This window comes from Brachyhypopomus gauderio, chromosome 9 (genome assembly GCF_052324685.1).
Source record: "Brachyhypopomus gauderio isolate BG-103 chromosome 9, BGAUD_0.2, whole genome shotgun sequence".
NCBI lineage: Eukaryota > Metazoa > Chordata > Actinopteri > Gymnotiformes > Hypopomidae > Brachyhypopomus > Brachyhypopomus gauderio.
Window position 1 is genome coordinate 21,164,474 of NC_135219.1, and position 11,670 is coordinate 21,176,143.

The window sequence follows — 11,670 nt, forward strand, 5'->3', positions numbered from 1 at the left end:
AATTACTCTAATTAGCACTATCTGAACCTCATTATAATCCATTTTCTTTCTTAATGAATATTCACATGCTTTGCAGACCACTGGGGTTCTACACACTGGCTTATGTCGTAATGATGTCTCTATCCCGCTGCTGGGAAATACAAAAGATGGAGTAGGTCAGAATGGTCTGTATTAGGTAAAGCCATCATATGGGAACACACAGTGAATTCTATGTAATAGCCAAGGACCTTAACAGCCAAGAGGTCACAGGTTAAACTTGTCTGGAAAGTCATCCAAGAGTTGAAAAATAGAACCCTCCCCCATTTTGACCTCATGCTGAGTCATGACGGCTGGAAACAGACGCGACCGGACCAGCGTACTGACATTTCCCATCGCCCCGGGGTAATCTTGACCAATTTCCTGGGCAATATGTTACTCTCTTGTCGTCCTTCACCAAATGTCAGTTATTGTCATTATCCTAGTGCTGGTTTCTATTGACTGATAAGAGGGCAGCCATAATGGCTCCTAGATTGGAGGAAGTGATTACTTCTTGGGTGCCAGGGAACTTTATTATATTTGTCATATTATAGCTCTGTTAGGGCATAAGTCATACTTCCTGCCAAAGTTGCTAGACTTATTTTGAACGAAAGACCGAACAACTCCCTGAGTTGCCAGGTTTGCCTAAATCCGGCCATATATCGAGGTCGCCACTTGGCAACCACCGTCGCTATGCTGTGTCATGGCTACCACATCAATTTTTCAGCTCAGGTTTGTTTTTCTTCATCTTTGTTATTGCTGTGTTGCACTGCAGAGGGAAAAAACCACCTAATTGTGACCAGACTCCCCATGGTGTAAAACTCCAAACTTACTTGAATTACTTGAAGGTGTTGAGGGATTTTTTTTCTCCATCAAAAATGGTGCAGTGACATAGACGACCAACTTAGAGAAGGTCCTTCAGGGCTACGGAGGGTGCGGGGGGTGCGTGTGGGGGCTCCGGCCACCTGCCCAACTGGACTTCAATGACAGAGACAGCAACCCGCTGGAGGAAATGAGACACGATTTGATTCCAGAGAGGTGCGAACCGCCAGTTCAGCCTCTGGTCCTGCGTCCTGCCTTTGTTTAGATTCCTCTTGTTACTGGTAAGCAGTGTGTGGTATTCTACACACGCATACACACTCGCATACACACACGCATACACAAGATGCAACAGGATCCGTCTGAATCAGCGAGCGCGTTAGCCGGTGCTGAGCCTGCAGCCGTTCTTATCTGCAACGCCTTCCTTTTGCTGTGTGTTTTGTCAGAGTCCACCAAAGACACTGCTGGCCCTGTTTTGTGTGCGCAGCGTAAACAGGTCGGCTAAACATGGCAACCGGGGCACTATCTCCCCGCCGCGTGCTAGATAGAGCGGAACGTGAGTTCCACTTCATGTCTCGTCAGCTTCGCTCACGCGCTCACGTTGGCTCGCGGAGTGAGAGTGGAGAATAAAGAGTGCGAGTCAATGATACTCTTCCCTCCATCAGAGTGGACAGCCTATTATAACACAATGACACCTTCCCCTCACACTGGGGCTTAGCCATTATTTCCCCAACAGCTCTACCACAGAATGAGGGCTGCCACTCTGATAAGTGTATTGTTCCCACATGGCTTGTTCCTAATCAGATGGCCAGACTGTTATGGAAATGAACTCAGAGCTTGACATACTTGGTGCAGTATGGAAATCTGAAGACACATTGTTTTGTCGTGATCATTATTCTAAAATCTTAAATTTAATTTCATTTAAAAACATGGATAATATCCCAAATAATCTCTTACAAACCTGTTGGTATTGCAGGTGTTTATGTTTCAAACGTCCATCAATAATCTTTCCCTGACCTGACCCAGAGAGAGCATGACAAAATCAGCAGTCCAGGGTTTTACAACATGGAGGCAGAGCATACCAGTTAAGCCTTACAGAAAGAGTCTCCTTATCAACAAAGTACATTCATATTTAAATTACTGTCTGAATCTATTTTTTTTCCTTCATGCATTTTGTGGTGAGTAAAAAATTAGACTGTCCTGAGCAGCCATGTGTTACAAGAGATTAATTATTAAAGTTGTGTTCTTGGTGAGAAGGTGTGGAGAGAGGCAAAGTTTTCCTTGTTTTGTTCTCTGTAGTCTGGAGGATTACGATTAGATGGCTTTGCCTGGTTCCTCTGAACTGTACATTTAAAGTGAATTTCCAAAATCTTCTACTCAGTTTGTAGCTGGCTTAACGAAGCTGTTTAGTTGGAAGTTCGTCTTTTGGATTTGAAGGTCAGGAACTCCCAAGCGTGCCAGTTCATTGCATGTCTGTAAACAAACACAGCTGGATACAAATGTTCTTGGTCAGCAGTAGGGTTTACCTAACCTTTGATATGACATTTGTTCTACACTAATTCCCCTTGACCTTTCTCTCTGTAAAACACGCATCAGGACCGCGCTGGCAGCATTAAGGTGCCTCTACGGCTTGAAAGCGGACGGCGTTTCCCTCAGGTTCCCAGGTTCCTCGTCGTCTCTACCAGGTTCCTCGTCGTCTCCAACCCCCCCCCCTCCCTCACCGTGGCCTGTTGCTTCTGTCCCACACCAGGTGATTTACGCGCTCAACACGAAGAACGACGAGCACGAGGCGGCCATCCAGACCCTGAAGGAGGCGCACGAGGAGGAGGTGCAGCAGATCCTCTCGGAGACGCGCGAGAAGATCATGCAGTACAAGGGGCGGGTCAGCGAGGAGCTGGACCTCCGCCGGCGGATCCAGGCGCTGGAGGAGTCCATGGAGGCGCACGAGCGCATGAAGCGTCAGGCGCTGGCCGAGTTCGAGGCGTACCGGCAGCGCGTGGAGGACGTGCAGCTGTGCGCCGAGGCCCAGCACACGCAGCGCGTGGTGGCCATGTCGCGGGAGGTGGAGGACATGCGACGCTCCTTCGAGGAGAAGCTCCGCGCCTTCGCCCAGGTCCAGACCCAGTTCGAGCAGGAGAAGCGGCAGGCCCTGGAGGAGCTTCGCACCGCTCACCGCCAGGAGGTAGGAGCCCCGTCATACGAAACCCCCGAGAACCCCCCACCCACCCCGGGGATCCCCGGACAGCCTGTGCTTTGTAGCTATTCCCACTCCCAGAACAGCTGCACCGGGTATCTAGAGATCTTGATCCATATCTATGTAGATCTTGATTTAGCCAAGAGCTGGGGCAAAGCAGAGCTGTCGATTGTCTGGAGGTCCTCGAGGGAGACACTGCTCTGGCAAACGTGTATTTTGCATATGAATAATTGCACGATTGGCCCAGAACACCGATCAGCCAGGGAAATTTATCTGGGGCGGCCACGGCAAAAGGCCCAGCTCCCACGCTGAGACCCCCGACCCGCTTTCTCCCCACACAGGTCCAGGAGCTGCTCCGCTCGCACCAGAGCCAGAACGCCAGCTTCAGCAAAGACCAGGAGAAGCTGGGCCAGCTGCACAAGCAGGAGGTGGAGGCCCTGACGGAGCGGGTGGAGGAGCTGAAGCGCGACAAGAAGCGTCTGGTGGAGGAGTACGAGGCCAAGCTGAGCAAGGCGCAGGCCTTCTACGAGCGCGAGCTGGAGGCCATGAAGCGCACGCAGCAGATGACGGCCGACAACCTGCTGGCGTGGAAGAAGACGGAGGCCGAGCTGCGCAACGAGTTCCAGGCGCAGGAGGCCGCGCTGCAGAAGACCCTTGGCAAGCTGCGCTCCGAACTGCAGCGGGTCCAGGACGAGGCCCGCGAGAGCAGGGAGAAGTCCCACAAGCTGCAGGCCTCGCTCACCGCCGCCGAGAACAACATCAAGGTAGGAGACGGGGCTTTTGAAGAGCGCACATGAAGCAACACAAAGGCGCCCGGCGCAGCGAAGCGTATACGCGGGGCGTTCGTACGCGCTCAGATAGGTCAAAGCAAGCTTCGTGGAGGGCGTAGGCGGCGGTGTAAATAACTGGCAGCGTTTAGAATGGTAGCTAGGCGTTCATTTTATTGAAACAAAAAAAGAAGAAGCCTCATACTGTAAACCTCGGTGCATTATAGCTGTTAGATGTAAATAACCTGAAGTGCTTTAGATAGCATTCACAGTCGGTACAGCTCTCTTTTGGATTTTGCTGTAATTAAATGGTGCAGTACTCCCCATTATCTATGCATATTGCTTCATGTTGTGCTCCTGAAAGAGGAATGCTTTCATCCTCAGGATTTTAAATAGAAAAGGGTGAATATAAGTTGATATTAAAGTTGACAGCCATTCTTGGTATAGGTTTTATTTCTAGTTTAAGACAAATAAGCTGGAAGTTAGTGTTCGAGGCAGTACTTTTTCAAAACACAAACACACAGAAATAAAATCAATGGTGTCCGTCCACCGTAGAAACACTTTCCCGACGGTGAAAAATGAGGTAAGATCAGATCCCTTGCATTCGTGCTCTGGGCTTAATGTCAGTGTGTGGGGTGCATGGTTACAAGATCAAGGCACTGTTTTCCTATTGGCTGCGTTAAGCGTTTGATCTTCCATGTGCTAGTTCATCAGTGCTTCAAAGGCACAGGTGTGTTCCCAGTTTGTCTTGAATACACACACCCCGTAACAGGCGAGCGGTCATGACAGCCCCACGTCCTGCATCCCAGCTGAGGCCATAAACACACATTCTGCATGGGTGTAGTTAGCAGAGAGCACAGTAACGAAAGGGACTGAGGGATCAATCCTCCAAACATCCAGTCCTGAAAGAACGATGAATCCGCTCTCCGCGTTTTTCAATGGCCGTCTGCCCTTTAACAATGACATTCCAAAATTAGTCTTCAAAGATTTCGCCGAGCTACACAGTGGCTGGAACATGTAGCATCCCAGTTTGGGCAATAATGTCTGCTTGGTCCAGGCACAGTTTTTGCACGGGGGAAGCAGCATCACCTCACTCGCACTGGAAAAAAGAAAAAAGAAAGTTTCTCTTTAATGGAATCGATTTAGAGCCACTGTGACATTTCCGAAGTCTATGCCTCATAATGGGCTTCCCCCTTGGGCATATCCTCGTCAGTTTTGGTTAATCCGCGCTGATCAAATGGAAAAATATATTGGTGGGGGTGACTGCAGCATCAGAGATGCTACAATTGGACTTTTCATTACGGGCGAACCACACAGGCAGGTGATCCGACCGAAGTCCCATCTTCGCCTAAAGGCCGTCTGGACTCGGCACACCTGGTGTAATCACACAGGGGTCGGGCGGGGAGGGGGGTTTGGACGGGGGACGCGGGCTGTCCCCAGGCGGAGAAACGTGACCAATTGTGCAGGTGTCACTGTCGCCTTGCATCACTGTTACCATGGTTGCTGTCAGCTTTACCTGTCACCTTCCCGCTGGTCGGCAGTCATTCTGTATCTGGTTAACAGATCAGTGCTGCTGCTGTTGACACAACGGTGCTCGCTAGCGCCCTGCTGCTGGTAAGACGGCGGTACTGCACTGGTTCAGGCCTGTATATCCTGCTGCGTTCGTGACTGTGATCTCCCTTGAATTTACAAGCCCGTTCCTTGGGGGGGTTACTTAAATCGATTCTTTCATCAGGGGTCTGAGGTCAGCCTTTTAGTTAAACACGCTCATGTTAGAGCTGCTCTGTTCTCGCAGGGCTGCGTTCATGTTCCGAACCGCTATCGTGCCACAGTGTGCAGACAGAGGAACTTCACACTGTTCAGCAAGGAGAATAAAGGGCAGAGGCGGCCCCGTGTGCTTAGCTACGCATTTAGTTACACTCGCGCACTCAGCTCAGGAGCAGATACCTCTCCTCCGTGAGCCATAAAACCAGACGTGTATTATTTTATGGATAATGATTGGCTGAGTGAAGACAACACCCGGGCCGCTCCATAAAAATGGCCCAATTAGGGAGGAGGAAGTGTCTACTCATTCTCACTTCTGCAGAAGACGGGAGTGTGAAAGAATAATTCAGGGGTGTACGGGGAGGAGTTGGTATGAGTGGAATGGGTGATAAATAACAGAAGAGTGGACAAGAGAGAGAGAGAGAGAGAGAGACAGACAGAGAGACAGAAAAAATGGAGATAAAGAGCGATGACCTGCTTAATAGAAATGACAGCAATAGAAAGAAAAAAGGAGGGAAAGGAAGTCAAGGTGTCACAGGAAATTGAAAAAGTGAACAGAACAGCAAGAGGGAGGAGAGAGGGAGAGAGAGAGAGAGAGAGAGACTGCACCTAGAGATTAGATGAAAACAAACAGCTCAGAATATATGCACACCAGTCAGTAATGGCAAGAGACTTGAGGAAGGAGGGAGAGAGAGAGAGAGAGAGAGAGAGAGAGAGAGAGAGAGAGAGAGAGAGAGAGAGAGAGAGAGAGAGAGACAGGCAGACAGACTGGGGAATGTGAGAATGACACAGCAGCTGTGTCAGTGATGCACTGACCATTTGATCGATGGGTTTGATTTCTGGCGTGTGTGTGTGTGTGTGTGTGTGTGTGTGTGTGTGTGTGTGTGTGTGTGTGTGTGCGCGCGCTCTGTGCATGCAGGAGCTGCATAAACAGCTGGACGAGGTGACTCAGGACGCGGAGATCACAGCGATTAGGCAGAAGGAGTCGGAGTGTGAGCTGGAGGCCACGCGGGACAGGGTTCAGCAGCAGGCCACCGAGATCCTGCTCAAAGCCAGTGAGACAGCCCTCGCTTGCATGTCTAAAAGCAGCAACACAGCCACGCTCTCTCCCCATTACATCTGCCATAGTCGTGGGTGTTCCTGCCCCTCATTCCTCTGCTCATCACATCCCTCCATGCTTCCTTCCCCTTGTGTCTGTCTGTCCCTATGGGCGATACACTGGCAGGCTGGAGCAACACTGTGTTTAAGTCGCATCTCTGCGTAGTTGTTGTCAAAAGGTTTGATCATGAAGTTTATAGCGATTCACCGTATTTTACTAGTCCAAAAATCTTCTGTTTGGGTCAGACAGTGATCCACTATACCAGGTATCACCAAATGGCGGACCGCGGTCCGGATCCGGACCCGAACGCCGTCCTGTCCGGACCCAATCACATTCCTGATTAACTGGATACGGACCCAAATGCCAAAAAAAATTTAACGGGAGACTATATTTTAAACCGGAGAATTTATTTTCAGACGAGTGTTACGTTCACCACCCATTTGAGTGTTACGTTCGCCCCCCCCCCCCCCCCCCCCCCCCCCCCCCCCCCCCCGGCTCAACAACTTTCGTTCGCCACCGCGGACCCGGACCTAAGGTCTGAGCTATCTGCCAAAAATGGACCGCGGAAAGATTTAATTGATTACCCCTGCACTATACTATATGATCTCCTTGCTTCGCGTTTGAGATGGAATAGTTTCAGAAAGAGATGAGGCATTCATTTGCTTTGAGTCTTGCAACAACCCCCTTCCCCCAACCACCAATCAGGGGGCCGTACCTGCAACAACCCCCTTCCCCCAACCACCAATCAGGCAGCCGTACCTGCAACAACCCCCTTCCCCCAACCACCAATCAGGGGGCCGTACCTGCAACAACCCCCTTCCCCCAACCACCAATCAGGGGGCCGTACCTGCAACAACCCCCTTCCCCCAACCACCAATCAGGGAGCCGTACCTGCAACAACCCCCTTCCCCCAACCACCAATCAGGCAGCCGTACCTGCAACAACCCCCTTCCCCCAACCACCAATCAGGGAGCCGTACCTGCAACAACCCCCTTCCCCCAACCACCAATCGGGGCCGTACCTGCAACAACCCCCTTCCCCCAACCACCAATCAGGCTGCCGTACCTGCAACAACCCCCTTCCCCCAACCACCAATCAGGGGGCTGTACCTGCAACAACCCCCTTCCCCCAACCACCAATCAGGGAGCCGTACCTGCAACAACCCCCTTCCCCCAACCACCAATCAGGGAGCCGTACCTGCGCTATCCCTGAACAACATGCTGCTCTCTCATCTAAATGCCAGACCCACGTAATGCCTAAAGCGGTGCTGATGCCCTCTCCGTGTGGCTCAGGTCAAATCGGCAGCCTGCAGGCCACACAGATGACCCACGAGGCAGCCATCCGGGACCTGGAGTCAGAGAAGTCCCGCCTGAAGGACAAGGTGTCTCGGCTGGAGGAGGACAGGGGAGCCATGCAGACCAAGAGCCAGGCCCTGGAGGAGAGGCAGAGACAGCAGATCCTGCTGTTGGAGAAGGTAGCGGCCTGCTCACTATCACACGTCACCCACGCTCAATCACACAGCATGGCAGCGTTCACTAATCAATATCGCTGTTAGCTTTACGCTGACGAAGCCTCCAGGAAAATTGTTTATATGTAATATATAATATTTTTACAACACGCATGCGCACACAAAAAATTTAATATTGTGAAGTACACAAAGTTTCCAGAGAAGATGTTTCAGACAGGTCCTTCATCAGCTGTGCAAAGTGCTTCCAAGTGCTATATTTACACATTTTTGCAGTATAGCACATGAGGTTGGTGAAAGTTTCTACTACAGCGCTTGTTCCACTGCCATATTAGCTTATTAGCGCATGGACCCCATGTTTAATTTAAAAGACTCGAGGCTTCAAATCGAGAACGCATCAGACCTCTGACAGTCCGGCTCTCCGAAGAATGATGACTGAACAGAAATTCTATTTCCAGTTGTCTGCACATTTATCTATTACGCGCAGGTCTTTTACATCATCCCGTTTAATCAGACTTGCAGAACAGCGAGACTTCAGCGGAGTTTTCACTATTCGGACCCGCAAGCTGAATGTCACGCGGGATTCTGGCAGCTGAACACGGCGCGTGCCACGAGCACGTGTCTACGCTCGGTATTTTCATCACGTGTTCTTGTTTCAAAAAGTTCCTGTAGCGCTATCGCTCCTTGCGATGGTTTATTTACATTTTAAAAGTTAGAATTTTGAAGTAGAGAAACAAAGGGCGCGGTATGTGTGTACCGGAACCCGAGCGGCAAGATGCAATTCCGTGTAAATGTCACCAATAATGTTCTTCTGTTTCTCAATTTGCATGCGCTGAGAGCAGTGTGCGGGAGCGCCCCCTATCGCCACCCTCACGCCACTGCGCATTTCAGACGTCTGAAATATGAATCATAATAACGGCCGTTGACCTCTGTCAGGCCTTCTGACTGGCAAGCTGAGGGATTCAACATACCTATCTCTCCCTCACTCAGTCTCTCTGTCTTTGTATTCTTTAATCTGTCTCTATCTGCCTGTCTCTATCTGCACCCCCCACCCCACCCCCACCACCACCACCTTTGTGACTGCTTAGGAGGAGGGGAGGCACGAGTTATCCACATAGCCTTGAGTTAGGTGTTACTATGACAACATGGGGTGAATGGATCCACGGAGCATTTGATTCGCTCCGTTGCATGTCTCTGCCGTTGCTTTGATGGCATCTTTCCCTTTTTTCCTCTTCTTTTTTTTCTTTTTTTTTTCTTGGCTGGTCGCATCGCACTAATGATGTCAGGAGACACGGGACCGCTCCCTGCTGTCACGCTCCGACATCCTCAGACCCCGGCGAAAATTCTCCAGACCAGCAGGCTCGGGTTCGGCGGCCTCGCAGGATCGGCACGCTCCCCGAGTCCGACGCGGTTCTGTTGGATGCCCGGTCCCGAAGTCTCCCGTTTTCCATATGTCCATAGGCAAAAAAAAAATTATCGTACACTCTTTCCCCCCGTGTTATTAGAAGGATTTAGTCATGCCTTGTGGGTGTGCGGTTAAAGACTCAGGACCATCTGTTGCGGCACAGTCTGTGCCTGCTATCCTCTTGCTGGCCATAGCAGAGCTTTATTGTTGGATATTTGTGGGTGGATCACCAAGCGGTGACATTAACACCTGGAAACATCGCAGCCCAGCCCAAAGCACTGCGTCGTGCTGATAGCAGGCCAGAGTCGCTGCTGTACTGAGAATGGCCCACTTCACAGTTGCAGGGCCCAGGGGTCCAGAGAGTGCTCACGAGGTGCTGAGAACCAAAGAACTAAAGAACAGGCCCACGTCTGCTCCCCTCCGTTCGCGGAGATGTCAGCCAACATGCTTGAGTGTAACATCGACGTGTGCACTAGGAAACAGCATCCAAATTAGTGTACAAAATGTACAAGGAACAAACAACGTAGACGTCGCTCTCACGCCGAGTTGTGCAGAGTGGATTGAAAAGTGACATCTTTCTCGTGGAATCCAAACACTGTTTCCCAGCAATTCACGGCAATAACGAAATAGGCCATCAAATGAATTTCTTGCCGTAACACATACGCTTTTACTTAATCCACCCATTCGCATGTTGTGTATTTAGAGGTGTGCATGTCAAGGTATCTCCGAGCTACACCCAAAAACTCCACCTCTCTTCACTGGGCCGCGACCCGGATACGTTTACGTGCACGAGTATAATTCAGGTTTAACGTTGCATGGCAACAAAGGGGCTACGGTTTAACTACCGACCGATTAAAAATGCACGCAAGGCAGGTGCAGCTAATAAAGTGGCCGGCAAGAACAGATGCCCACTAGGTGCCTCCCATCAAGGGCAGGAGTGCATGTCTGCTGAGGGTCTAGCCGTGAGCCGAGGGTCCCGAGGGTCGGTCCCGCACGGCGGATGAATCCCGCTGCTCTGCTCGCCCCTCCGCAGAGCCTCCGGGAGGAGAAGCAGGTGTACGAGAAGGAGCTGCTGAGCCTGCGGAGCCAGCACGAGGAGGACGCGGCGCACTTCAGGGAGGCGCAGGGCCGCGCCATCGAGGAGCTGTCCAAAAAACACCGGGCCGCCCTGGAGAGCACGCAGAGCGCCGCCGAGAAGGAGAGACACCGGCTACTGACTGTGAGTGAATACACACACACACACACACACACACACACACACACACACACACACACACACACACACACACAAACACACACATACATACATACACACATACATAAACACACAAACACTCACTAACACACACACACACACACACACACACACACACACTCAAACACGTACACACACAAAACACACACAAACATACATACATACATACATACAAACACGTATACACACACACACACACAAAACACAAACACATACACACACACACACACACACACACACACACACATACAAACATACACACATACGTAAACACACACACACTCACTAACATACGCACACACACACACACACTCAAACACATACACACATACACACACAAAACACACAAACATACATACATACATACATACATATACACACGTAAACACACACACACACAAAACACAAACACATACACACACACAAACACACACACACATACATACACACACACACACACACACATACACAAACACACATACGCACATGCATATACACACACGTACACATACACTCTCACACACCTATTCATAACACACAAACACACACATACTGTATATACAGACACACGAACACACAACACAAAAAGACATACACAGACAAACACACAGACACACACACAGGCTCACAGTCATAACACACAATGTGCTCATTCTCCTTTACTAGAGTGTACTTCCATCCATTACAGCCCCTACTCTCTAGGGCTCCAAACTGCAATATAACTCAAAACTGGGAAGAACTCCCTACCGAAGAAGAAGTTAAGCGGCCACTTGAAAAGCCGCTTCTCACGAGGGATGCAAAACCCGCCCGTGTGGCACTCCTGCTGTGCCAGCTGGGCCGGCTGAAGGCTTCCCGCAGTACCAGGGCCATGGCCGTCAGCGCCGTAA

The 11,670-nt window shown here is 50.5% G+C and overlaps 1 protein-coding gene across 3 annotated transcripts in view; it reads left to right on the forward strand.

Moving 5' to 3' along the window:
- fam184ab (family with sequence similarity 184 member Ab) overlaps positions 1-11,670 on the forward strand; it is a 74,028-nt gene that overhangs the window by 18,642 nt on the left and 43,716 nt on the right. For all 3 annotated transcript variants that reach the window (XM_077017883.1, XM_077017885.1, XM_077017884.1), the window contains exons 3-7: positions 2,585-3,016; positions 3,370-3,792; positions 6,479-6,614; positions 7,951-8,132; positions 10,562-10,747. In XM_077017883.1, the coding sequence (XP_076873998.1) occupies positions 2,585-3,016; positions 3,370-3,792; positions 6,479-6,614; positions 7,951-8,132; positions 10,562-10,747 (1,359 nt within the window). The remainder of the gene's footprint in view (positions 1-2,584; positions 3,017-3,369; positions 3,793-6,478; positions 6,615-7,950; positions 8,133-10,561; positions 10,748-11,670) is intronic.